The sequence below is a fragment of the Pseudorca crassidens genome, chromosome 15 (assembly GCF_039906515.1).
Source record: "Pseudorca crassidens isolate mPseCra1 chromosome 15, mPseCra1.hap1, whole genome shotgun sequence".
In the NCBI taxonomy this organism is placed as follows: Eukaryota; Metazoa; Chordata; class Mammalia; order Artiodactyla; family Delphinidae; genus Pseudorca; species Pseudorca crassidens.
The window spans coordinates 33,064,142-33,077,587 of NC_090310.1; the positions used below are offsets into that span (position 1 = coordinate 33,064,142).

General features: G+C 43.5%; 1 protein-coding gene across 25 annotated transcripts in view; it reads right to left on the bottom strand.

Moving 5' to 3' along the window:
• Positions 1-13,446, bottom strand: part of RBFOX1 (RNA binding fox-1 homolog 1) — a 2,180,200-nt gene that overhangs the window by 451,985 nt on the left and 1,714,769 nt on the right. For 22 of the 25 annotated variants that reach the window (XM_067706699.1, XM_067706702.1, XM_067706687.1 and 19 more), the window contains one exon: positions 2,055-2,102. The exons of the other annotated variants lie outside the window; for them this stretch is intronic. In XM_067706699.1, the coding sequence (XP_067562800.1) occupies positions 2,055-2,102 (48 nt within the window). The remainder of the gene's footprint in view (positions 1-2,054; positions 2,103-13,446) is intronic. 25 annotated transcript variants of the gene reach the window in all.

The window sequence follows — 13,446 nt, forward strand, 5'->3', positions numbered from 1 at the left end:
CAGCTCATGCAGCTCAGTATCAAAAAAAACAAACAACGAAATCCAAAAATGGGCAGAAGACCTAAACAGACAATTCTCCAAAGAAGATATACAGATTGCCAACAAACACATGAAAGGATGTTCAACATCATTAATCATTAGAGAAATGCAAATCAAAATTACAGTGAAGTATCACCTCACACCCGTCAGAATGGCCATCATCAAGAAATCTAGAAACAATAAATGCTGGAGAGGGTGTGGAGAAAAGGGAACCCTTTTGCACTGTTGGTGGCAATGTAAATTGATACAGCCACTATGGAGAACAGTATGGAGGTTCCTTAAAACACTAAAAATAGAAATACCATATGACCCAGGAATCCCACTACTGGGCATATACTGTGAGAAAACCATAATTCAAAAAGATTCATGTACCACAAAGCTCATTGCACCTCTATTTACAATAGGCAGGACATGGAAGCAATCTAAATGTCCATCGACAGATGAAGGGACAAGGAAGATGTGGCACATATATACAATGGAATATTACTCAGCCATAAAAAGAAACGAAATTGAGTTATTTGTAGTGAGGTGGATGGACCTAGAGTCTGTCATACAGAGTGAAGTAAATCAGAAAGAGAAAAACAAATGCCGTATGTTAACACATATATATGGAATCTAAAAAAAGAAAAAAAGTGGTTATGAAGAACCTAGGGGCAGGATGGGAATAAAGATGCAGACCTACTAGAGAATGGACTTGAGGACACGGGGAGGGGGAAGGGTAAGCTGGGACAAAGTGAGAGAGTGGCATGGACATATATACACTACCAAATGTAAAATTGATAGCTAGTGGGAAGCAGCTGCATAGCACAGGGAGATCAGCTCAGTGGTTTGTGACCACCTAGAGGGGTGGGATAGGGAGGGTGGGAGGGAGGGAGATGCAAGAGGGAAGATATATTGGGATATATGTATATGTGTAGCAGATTCACTTTGTTATAAAGCAGAAACTAACACACCATTGTAAAGTAATTATACTCCAATAAAGATGTTAAAAGGGAAAAAAAAAAAGAAAATGTGTAAAGATTTTAAAAAAAAGAAAGAACAAAATCAACTGTTGGGACTTCCCTGGTGGCGCAGTGATTAAGAATCCGCCTGCCAATGCAGGGGACACAGGTTCAAGACCTGGTCTCGGAAGATCCCACATGCCACAGAGCAACTAAGCCCATGCACCACCGCTCTGAGCCTGCAGTCTGGAGCCCATGAACCACAACCACTGAGCCCAAGCGCCACAACTACTGAGCCCATGTGCCAAAACTACTGAAGCCCATGTGCCACAACTACTGAGCCTATGCTCTAGAGCCCCCGAGCCACAACTACTGAAGCTTACATGCCTCCAGCCCGTGCTCCGCAACAAGAGAAGCCACTGTAATGAGAAGCCTGCACACCACAACAAAGAGTAGCCCTGGCTCACCAAAACTAGAGGAAGCCCGTGCGCAGCAACAAAGACCCAATGCAGCCAAAAATACATTAATTAATTAAATATAAAAAAGGAATCAACTGTTCATCCCAATGGTCATAAATTAAAAATACATATTAATAATATATTTTAATCATGTACTTATTATTCATATTATTTCAGAAGTTCGTAAGTACTCTGAAAAGTAATTAACTGTTCCTATCCCGATATATGTCTACTTTCAATTTGGTACTTTTAAATTGTAAGATGTGCTGACCAACCAGCCATGAGAGATTCATGGATTTTAATAAAGAAATTGCTGTTTCTAGGGGAAAAATGCCCTTTTGGTTTAGGAAGTGTCCCCATTTCTATCAGACAAAATGAAAACAAAAAAAATGACCAGGGATAAGTTCTCTGCCTCTGTATACCCTGCTTTTTCTTTCCACACTGAAGGCTCTACTGAGGGCAGAAACTATATATTCTACACTTTTATTTGTCCCGTAACATCTAACACTCTTTGCACATAGTGGGGAATTGATTCAACACTTCTGTATCCCCCAGGCATGAGACAGTAAAATCAATAGCATAACCTGTAAGAACATGGCTTGGGAGTTAAGCTGACCTGTTGGGAGCTTGACGTCCTGCAAAATTCTTGGCTGAGTGAACTCACCTGTAAAATAGGAGTTCTCTTAAGTACCTCCTACAGGTAAAACACTAACACATAGTCTATCATACTATATTAGTAACATTACCAATACTAATTTATCATAAAAAAGACACTTTATAAAAAAGACACTTTGGTTTGGTTTCTCATTTCACATCCGTCAGGGTACCCCACCATGAACACCCATCAGCCCTGAGGCCTTTTCTACTACTGACTGTCCAATTCTAGGCTCAGAGAAAAAATCCTTTCACCTGCTCTGAGAATAGGAGGCACACATGGTTTCACCTGGACCTGTGAAGAATCCCCTAGAGGTCTTACCTTCTCATTACTCTGATCTCAAACTTGAGTTCTTAGGCTGACCTGGCCATGAATGATAATCTTCTTGGTCCCAGCTGGTCTGCCCTTTGCTCCAACCTCTAACCCTTGGAGAAGCAAGTGATCTGCCTTCATGGAGTTTGGTAGCTAACCTCTCAGGCTGCTGCTGATATCAAAGCAGAAATCTGTCCTTCAATCAGGCTTTAGACCACAAGAGTCTTCCAGGAAGCTGAATGGATGGAGAATAAGGCACAGTGGCACTGGCATACACCAAAGAAGTCTACGCTGGGTAAGTGGGACCCTAACAAAAATAAAGTCACCACAAATGAGAAGACTGGTTGGACAAAGCTTAATGAGTGAGGATCCTGGACAAATAACCCTTTTTAGTAAACCACTGAATAATGCCTATATACGGAACACTGCAATTCTTCCTGGCGAGTACCTTGGAGAGCTCCTTGCCGCGCTTTCTGCTTCCCAGTTTAAATTGCTACAGAGCACATACTGTGTGTCAGACATCAGGCTAAACCTGACACATTATCTCATTTAATCTGCACAACAACCCTATAAGGAAGAAAGGCTTACAAGTGCTCAAAACTTATAAAAAGCACAGTTCCCAAGTGGAGCTTTGTACTCAAGCAATAGAGGGTAGAACGCCAGCACCCAGATGAATAAACACTGGGTGCTGGCTCCTTGCCTCCCCTGGGTCCCATTATGGAGAGAGCTTTAGTGTGCATTAGGTTGTCATTTCCTTGCACTGCCAACTTTTCAAGGGGGACAACTAATTCTGACAGAGCTCTGGGCTGCTGCATGCCCTAATAGTTCAGTAAGAATGAAGGGGAAAATTCTCAGTGCTGAGGAATGTATTAATAATTGGGACTGACACAGAAACTACCTACACAACCAACATGAGACTTGGTACATTAGACCTGTTTGCCTGTCAAATGCTGCATTATCACTTTAATTGCTGGGACTCATTGCCCTCAAGTAAAATAATCAAGAAGAAAGGGGAATTTACAGTAGTGTGTGATCCAGCTCTCTGCTGTGGTCATTTCTGTGGCACCCTCTTACCTCCAGCTGGGCTTTTGAAATGAGGAATCTTTTTTTAGCTGGAATATTCACTGCCACCTTTCATAATATCAGCTGGAAGAAGTGACACATAGTATTCAAACCGTGGCTTTGTGTCTTCATGAGGAAATGTTAAATGACTGATGGGTTGGCTAATAATGACAAAAAATAAAATGCTGCCTCTCTACTTTTCCATCAGAGAAGAGAAACAGGACTAGAAATCTTTTCTGCATTTTATTGTTTTCTACCCATTTTGTAGTCGGGCATGCTGAGACGTCAGTACTTGTGGGTTCTTAAATTATATCAGGATCTTCTTTGAGAAGATCAATCAATTTTTCAATTCTCAGCATCTTTGTTTTCTCAGATCTCACTTCTAAAGGATGTGATCATTCCAGTGGAATAACAAATGTCAACAGACAGCGAGTAACCACTGAAATTTTCAAGTATGTATGTAGGATGGAGGATAATTTAGAAAGAGTTAGAAGTTAGAATTCCCCTTTTATAATTTGGCTACCTTGCACTCTGAGACTTGCCAGGTGGCTGTATGGTCCTTATTCTGACAATCTCCAAACTGTTTCTTGAACCCCTATAATGTGCAAAGCGACTATTCTGAATCACACTCTCTAAAAGGCACAGGGAGCTGTCATGGAGACATCAAAATATGAGCCACAATATAAAAGGCAGCAATCACATCAAAACTCAGTCAGTCACAACCATTCTGGCAACATCTTCAGGAGCAGAGTGAAGACACACCTGATAAACCAAGCTCTCCATTGGTGGAGTTGGAAAATAATGGATTATGTACTTACCTGGACAGGTGTCCCTTTCTCATCAGTCCTTGAAATGTTAATTCATTTAGATTTCCTAAGCATACATCCAATAGAACAGTCCCAGAAGTGTACCGGGTCATGAGTGACAGACAGTAGCATGGGATGTGAATGTTCTTAGAGATCAAGGGATCATGGGGACACCAGAGTGCCCATTAAAAATGTTGATTCTGGGCTTCCCTGGTGGCGCAGTGGTTGAGAGTCCGCCTGCCGATGCAGGGGACACGGGTTCGTGCCCCGGTCCGGGAAGATCCCACATGCAGCGCAGCGCCTGGGCCCGTGAGCCATGGCCGCTGAGCCTGCGCTCCGCAACGGGAGAGGCCACAACAGTGAGAGGCCCGCGTACCGCAAAAAAAAAAAAGTTGATTCTAGGGCTCCTCCTGATATACTAGATCAGAAGTGGTCCTGGAAACTCCACTCAAAACCAGCATTCAAGATGATTCTGAGGCAGGCCCCAGGACTACAATCTGAAAAATACTGCCACAAATCATTTGCAAAGCAGATAATTGAAGAGTATAGGTAATCACCCTCAACTAGTAGGAAAATGAAGCAATGGTTCCTGTGTAACTGGTAGTGGTGCAGCTTCCAAGAGACACATCTGACATTAGGGTCATGTCCAAAGTAGGCACACAAAACAGAAATCACACATGGTCAAATCTTAGAAAATTGCTTAGCAAGGTACCATGCTGGTGACAACACACCACCCTTCAAAAATTTGGGACTGACAGTTTCTTCACTATTATTCTAATGCCTTGGTCTTTTCTTGAGCAACAACTGATTAAGCTGTTGACCTGTGCTTAGGGCTACGCTGCATGAATGATACACAATTCGAAAGTGGAATCACAGTTGGCATGATGCAATGCAACAGTCAGAGAGATGGGCTGGAACCAAGGTCCACTGAGGGGCACCATATTGAATCTCCTCTCTCATTCATTCAGAAATAGCTCTTGAATAACACCAAGAAATTCCCTGCCTTTGTGTTGTTATAGTTATTGAGAAGTAGGAGTTGTAGCATGTGTAAAATTATTGGGTTTTATTGGCCTGGCACACAATTGAATTATCTTGGGTTAAACGTGGGAAAGAGGTGACTCTACTATAGGGACTTGAGTTTCAAAATGAAGCTTAATTGGACTAGTTACACCACATTAACAAAAACCAACTGAACTTAGACCTTTTAAAATAGCTACTGAAACTTACTGGGTTTCTATGTTTTGATCACATGGGTTTCACTCTGGTCAGACAGCCTCTTAGTACAAATGCACTCGCTCTTTCAGAAACAATAAAAAAAAAACTCTTCGGTGGAAGGTCATGTTTTAATCTTACGAACACAGAGAAAAATAATTAAATTATCCATCTGGCTTTCTGAAAGGAATGGAATGGTTCCAACACCACTTTTATCAATCCTCTTGCTCCCATTTCCAGGATGTAGTCAGGGCAGGGATCTACAGCTAGGAGCCCGTCCTGCTTTGAGTCTGACAAAGACAATCCCATCAAGTGTGAAAAATCCACCACAGTATTCGTTCTGGAACAGCCAAGTCTCAGATTTTTCTGGGCTCCACGACATGCCTAGTCTACCATATTTGTTTCTAAATGCACATTACATTCTTTAATATACCTAACAGTTACTTTCAGGGGAAAATGCATTTATAAATGAGCCTGGTTGCAGCATCCGACGGTCCCTTCCCCCCCCACTCCTCAAACTTTTAACTGTGCTCATCAATTACTCTTAACGGTGCAAAGAGTTGGCAGTGTTTGCCTACCATCCTTTCTGAGTTACTCGGCTCGATCTTGTGGCTCATTAAAAGCATCTCTATTTATTTGCTGTGTGTTACAGTCCTTAACTTTGGCACAAGACGCCAAAAGAAAGCCCATTTTCCTTTTCCCTGTGGTGTTAATTGGTGGAGCATGCTGCCTGCCTCTTCATTAATTATGTCAATGCGTATGAAACTTCCATTTTCACGGGGGTGAATTAAAAAGACTTCTCTGAACAGGGCTGACAAAAAGCCAGCCTGACTGCCTGTGACGAGGAGAGTAATGAAGGCTACTGACGGTCAAGGCTACGTTCTGTTGCAAAGGCTTGCTTTGTCAGGCCCCAGGGCCCTTCTCACCTCTCCTTTTGTGACCGTCAGCAGGAGACAGGCACTTTTGTTAAGCTGGGGATATCACTCTGCCAGGGACAGCCCCTCTGCCGGCCCAGACCCCAGAGATCAGATTGTGCTGACCATACTAACTGCATGCAGCTGATGAAGGCGGGGGAGGTGGGGCGGTTCAAGCCCCCCAAATGGAGTAGCGGCTTCTGATGCTCACAGAGAGGTTCCTGATTACCTCATTGCAGGGGAAGCGAGAAAATAAAAGGCAATCCCTGCTGAAAACTCCTTTTTTTATCACTCCGAGAGAGATGACTTGCGGAAGTCTCGCAGTTAGGTAGAGGCAAAAGAAATACACACACACACACGCGCGCGCACACACACACACACACACACACACACACTACATAACCCTAAGAACCTTAGGCCAAATCACATCTTCTGGTTAAACAAAATCATTCTCTCCCTCTCTCTCCCTCTCTTTTTTTTTTTTTGCCTACTTCTCTGCAGTTACAGCGAAGGTTGGTAAAAGAGTGACACCTAGTTACTGTTCTACTGTTTTCTGTCTCAAACACGCATCCTCCTTGATGGAATTGCTGACGAGGACCAGATACAGATTTCGATCTCTCGCTCACTCGCTCTCCCCCTGGCTTTCTCATGCTCTTTCACTGTATCTTCCGCTATCTCTCCATCTCTATCTGGGGGGCTCATATGAGAAGCAAATTGAAGGAGAATGAGAGAAAGAACACATAGACGGAGGAAGTCCTAGTTAGAGTGTATTTCTTAGTTGCTTCTCCCAAACACATCGGTGGGGGGTAGAGAACAGTGACTTGCAGAGGATTTAGCCAGAATCAGGAAAAGAAAGAAAATGTAAGGTTTAAGCTTGCTTCCCCAAAGGATCATAGGGTTAGAAAGAGTCAGCAAGATGGAATGATTTAGCATGGTTTCTGAAGGGGGGAGATCCAGTCAGGCACATGTGTACCCCTCACACACATACAAACACCCTTATACACACAAAGACACACACACATACAAAAACAAACACACAGGAACACACACATACATGCATGTGCATACACATATATACATGCAAACACACATATATACAAATACATACACAAAACACACACATATACACAATAAATACACATATATATACAAACAAACACACATATACACATACACACATATAGACAAACACACATGCACACACACAGTCAGTGGAGATAGTGCCACAGTCTCTTCTGAGATGAGCTCTCCAAGATCGCAAAGGCTTGACCGTTAGGAAGTTCTTCCTGATGTCTCACTGCAGTCTTTCCTGCTGTGACTAAAGCTTTTTCTCAGAAGAAAGTGAACATCTATCATCCACCAAACACTCCTTCCTACGGTTAAGAAGCAGGTGTCCGTTTTCTGTTTTAAGCTAAGCCCTTGATTATACTCCTTGAAGTGGCTATCTCATGATCCATTTTATTCCTTTTGTGAGGGATAAAACCGAGGGTAGCAGATGTAGGGTTGGAAGTCAAGAGGCAAGTGGATAACAGATTCGAATACACCATAAATGCAGGTTCCGAATGTTCAGTGTTCAGTTTCATTCACAAATCCTGCGATACTTTTTCTTACCTATGTGCACTGGGGCACATTTCTGATTCCCCTGAGACTTAGTTTCTTCATATGGAAAATAAGAGAATAATGACTGACTCACAGCTTTCTTGAAAAGAAGGAGCAAATTTTCACTACAAGGATGTAGTGAAAATTAAACATTTGTGAAAAAATAACAACTGTCAGTAATGGCTATCCTAAGCATTATGTCCCAACCAAAAGGGGGCTCACAGAAGAATAGCACAGGTTTATGGAGTGCTCGTTACGTATTAGATGCTGGGCTAATCTCTTTACTCACGTCATTACATTTAATTATCACAATGACCCATGAGGTCAATGTCATTGTTATTCTATTGTACGGAAGAGAAAACTGAGGCTTAGAAAAGTCAAATGGCTGGTGTTATTGTTGCTGATAGTAAATGGAGGAATCTGGACTTATTGATGCTCTTAATGATATGCAGAGAGTGGCATGATTCACAACACCAAAAAGTGGAAACAACCCACACGTCCACCAACTGGTGAATAGATAAATAAAATAATGTCTATCCATACAACAGGATGCTCTCTGGCAACACCTGCTACAACATGGATGAACCTGGTAAAGATGATGCTCAGGGAAAGAACCCAGACACTAAAGGCCTCCTACGGTCTGATTCCATTGATACGAAAAGTTCAGAACAAGCAAACCTACAGAGACAGAAAGCAGATGAGTAGTTGCCTAGAGCGGAGGGAGGGGGTCAGTGAATGCCAATCTGTTCAGGGATCTTTTGGGGTGGTGATGAAAATGTTCTTCCCTCCGTCCCCAACTCTGAGGTATAACTGACAAATAAAAACTGTATATATTTAAGGTGTACAACATGATGATTTGATATATGTAAACACCGTGAAACAGAAACGATCTCAAATTAGATTGTGGCAATGGCTGCAAGCCTCAGCAAATGTGCTAAAGAACACGGGGTTGTACACTCAAAATGGGTGAGTTTTACAGTATGTGAATTATATCTCAATAAGGCTGCTTAAAGAACAAAAATCCTTTTTTGCTCTAAGACAGGCTGCCCAGACCATGCCACTTATAATCTCATGTAGGTACAGAGGCATTAAACATGAAGAGCATTTATCTACTTAATTTTGCAGAGGTGGGAACCGCCAAGGACAGGAAACAATGGAGAGAAATGAGGCTGGGGAGCCCCAGGGAGGATTGTGCAGTCCATGGTAGGCCCTGTGTCCGGACTTTCTTTTCAGGGCTCAAACAAGTGTGTGTCTTTCTGTATGTGTGTGTTTGTGTGTACTTGTGTATGTGTGTTTGTGAGTGTGTGTATATATGGGTGTTTGTGTGTATGTTTATGTGTATTTTTAGCATGTGTTTGTGTATATGTGTATGTTGTGTGTGTGCATGTGTGTATTGTCAGCACTCGGGGAAGAGTTTGAAGTAATGCAGAGACATGATCAGATTTGTATTAGAAAGTATGACTCCGGCTGCACAGGCTGGGGAGGAGGTGTGAGCTAAGGGCTGACCAAGCAGAACCCACAGTGGTTTCCAGTCTGAGAGAGAGATGAGGTCTGGACCAGAGATGGAGTGGAGATGGCAAGAATGGACGGCCCTAAGAGGCATGTCAGGACGTGGTGGCTTACTGGATGTAGAGAGGAAGAGGAGTGTTGGGTGCCGGAGAGGTAGGGGTGCTGATCTTCAACAACTGGGTCACGCCATTCGCTAACATTGGGATCTATACTGGGAAACATATTTACTGGGTAAGATCAATGTGTCATTGTGAAGATCATCCTCACCCCACACACATAAGAAATTAAACCTCAGAAGCCCGTTGGGGAAGCAAGATGAGAATAGGATGAGAGAGACACTCTTGATTAAATGAAGGGTCTACATCTGCTTCATTAGAAACAGAACTCTTACTTGTTTGAGATACATGGTCAGGGACCAAGAAAATTGGAGGGTGGTGGAGGAAAGAAGTGAAAAAAGACATTCCTCATAGCCAAGTTCAGAAGCTTCCAGACAGGATCGGGTTCTAGGCAAGGGGAGACTGTCAAATTCTTTCCCACTTGCTCCTCAGGACAGTGGAGATTAATCCTGAGCTAGACAGTGCAAACTTGGAATGTTTTACTTTTTCAACCATGCACCACTTTGGAGTTCCCGCATGCCCTCTGGCTGGCAAAGCCCTCTAGCTGTCTTTAAGTCTGTTCCCCTATTTCTGGGCAGGACTTTTTCAACTCTCATCTATCACAGAAGTCTATTAGGAAGAATTGGCTTTGGCATTAAATAGTGTTGAGTTGGTTTATGGCTCTATCCTTTATTCAGGGTGACATCTTGGGTATGTTCCCTGGCTTTCTGGAACCTCAGCTCCCTCCTGTATAAAATAGGATAATACCAGGGCTGAAAGGATGATTAAATGAGATAATCTATTCCAGTGTCTGGCACACAGTTGGCTTTCAATTAAAGGTGATGGTGATGACCGTAATCCTCCGAGGCAACAATTTTCCACCTTTTTTGACTTGTTGGCATTAGGGGATCACTTTGAGAATTAGGAAAAGCCATGCCCCACACCCTCAATAAATGCTCATGCGTGAAAACTTTGGACAGACCCTCTTGAAGTCTTACCCATGGACCACAATTTAAGAATCTTACCCATGGACCACATTTTAAGAATCTTCGATCCCAGGCATTGGTTCTCAACTCTGGCTGCCCATTAAAATTACCTGGGGAACTTAAAAAAGAACACTGATAATCAGGCCCTTCTTCCCTAAAATTATCTTTAATTGATCTGGGGTTGGACACGGACAACATTAGTTCTTAAGGCATCCCAGGGGACCCTAATGTACAATCTGAATGGAGAACCACTGACAAAGGGGGAAAGCACAGGTGCCTCCTTTCCTCTGCTTAAGATATTATGCCGAGTGTCCTGTATTTCCCTAGATTCTGGCAGTGTTTTGAGATCATTAGGAGGTCAGCCTCTGGGCTCCTAATGACCCACAAGCCATTCACACTCGGGCCCCACTAGCAGCATCATCTTGGCAAAATACTCAACTCTTTGCCTCTCATTTATTTCCTCCCGTCTATAAAATCAGGAGTGGGACAATCATACTTCTCTTCCAGGATTCTGGGAAGAATCAAATGACATGTTCCACGAATGGTTCACAAAATATGGGTGGCGCAGCAACAGCTCAATAATAGGTCATGTACAGCCATTATTGCTTTCATTAATATTAAGGCCATCATCATCATTATCTTAGCATACTATCCCTTCACCCTCAATAACTAAATTCAAATACTGATGCAATTTTTTTCCTTTTTTTTTTTTTTTTTTTTTTTAACACAGCTGGTGAGAATGCCTCATGCCAGAGTTTGCAGCCTCCCAGGGGTGTGAGCCTCCTCTGTTTGGAAAAAGGTCTGTGTCCAGGACCTATCCCCAGTGGTTCTAGTTCAGTGGGACTAGGATGTGGCCTGCTAATCCATTTTTAGGGATCCTGCCAATGCTGAGAAAACCTACACTAGAGTGTACCCAGATTTTGAATTCCCTACACCCTAAAACAGCTTCTGCATAGATTCAGGTACACCCGAACACTTAAAATCATGTGTGGTTGGAGGTTACTCATCAAGTAGGTGCTCCTCAGTCATCAGATGCTAGTGCCACTGATGCTACAACCAAAAGATCACTCTCCCTGATGGTGAGGAATTGTGCCGATGTCAGGGGAAGCAGAAGCAAAGGGACCAAATACAGAGATGGCTGATGTGGGGACACAATTCAGCAGCTTCTCTCACTCCTGGTTCCTTTCCCTTGACCCTAAATGACAGGTGCCTTTGCTTCAAGCAGCGCTCCTGGACCAGCTGCCCACACCAGGTAACCAGATCACCTTTCTTTTGGGACACTCTCTTTTTGCCGCTTATCACCAGCTAATCGTCATTCCCTTGACTTGTCTGGAACCTCCCTGGCCCTGCTTTTCTAGAAACAGTGATTCAGCCAGGCAAGGCAGGTTATTCGGGGTGGCTTGATGGGGGTGAGAGGGGGTGAGCAGAAGGGAGGAGGGGTGAGAGGGGAAGGCAATTTACAGCACCTGTGGGTAGCTGGTTTCCCCCCACTGGCACATTTCTAATTTTATTTTGCTTGCATTTATATTAGGAAATGCTGCAACCACCTCGGGCTAGGGGCGGAGGACGGGCTGGAGGAAGATGTGAAGGCTCATAGCAGCTGAGAGACAAGGGGCTTTGGAAACCCCTCTGTGGCTTCCCTCTTCAGGCTCCTGCCCACCTGGCCTGGAAGCCGAAGAGGAAGTATCCCCATTTCCCCCAGCGCAGGATTTACTGTAACATAGGTTCTTGTTCATTTCCCCCTGGAAACGAAAGGAGGTACCTTCACTTACCAGGTGTGGCTCTAGATTCCAACAATGGTCTCTTTCCTCTCTCATTTCAGATTCATGGGATGCTTTTTATGTGGAAGATGCTCACTGGAGCCTTTACTATTTCCTGTATTTATTAATGATGAAGCCCTAAAGCCCAGAATTTCCGTCCTTCTGACAGCTACCAGCCCCATGGGTTCAAGCTTGGCTCTGGAGATCACACCGACCTAGTTTTTAATCCAATGAGACCTTGGGCATGGTATTTGACCTCACTGAACCTCGTTTTATGTAATATGAAGATAATAATTGAAATTCAAATGTTGTAACTAATACATGCAAGCACCTTAGTGGTGTGCCTGACACCTACCCAGCATCCGAATAAAGAAGAGCAATGGTCATCATTACCATCATCATGATGGTCAATGTTATGTGTCACCCTGCTTAGGCACCTAGTTATTTGACCAAACACTCATTTCAGTGTTGCCTTGAAGGTATTTTGTTGATGGGATTAACACCTACCATCAACTGTCTTTAGAGAAAGAAGATTGTCCTGGGAAATTTTAGTGGGCCTGATCTAAGCTCTGAAAAGCCTTAAGAGCAGAACTGAAGCTCCCTTGAAGAAAAAGGAAGCTCATCTGTGGACTGCAGCATCCGTTCCTGCCGGAGCTTTCAGAGCCCACTCTTCCTGGAGGCCTACCCTATGGCTTTCAGACTTGCCTAGCCAGCACCCACAATCATGTAAGCAATTCCTTGCAATAAGTCTCTCTCTCGCTCTCGCTCTGCACATCTTTATATGCAGAGCAGCTGTGTTTTCATTGTGTGGGGTTAGCCCCTCACATTTTCCATGGAAACACATTTAGGGTGGGTGTTGTATTACTTTGCTAGGGCTGCTATAACAAAGTATCACAGACTGGGTGGCCTAAACAACAGAAATTAATTTTCTCACAATTGTGGAGGCTGGATGTCTGAGATCAGGATGCCAGCAGGGTTGGTTTCTTGTGAGGACTCACTCCTTGGCTTGCAGATGGCCACCTTCTTGCTATGTCCTCACATGATCCTCCCTCTGTGCCTATCTGTGTCCTAATCTCCTCTTCTCATAAGGACCCTAGT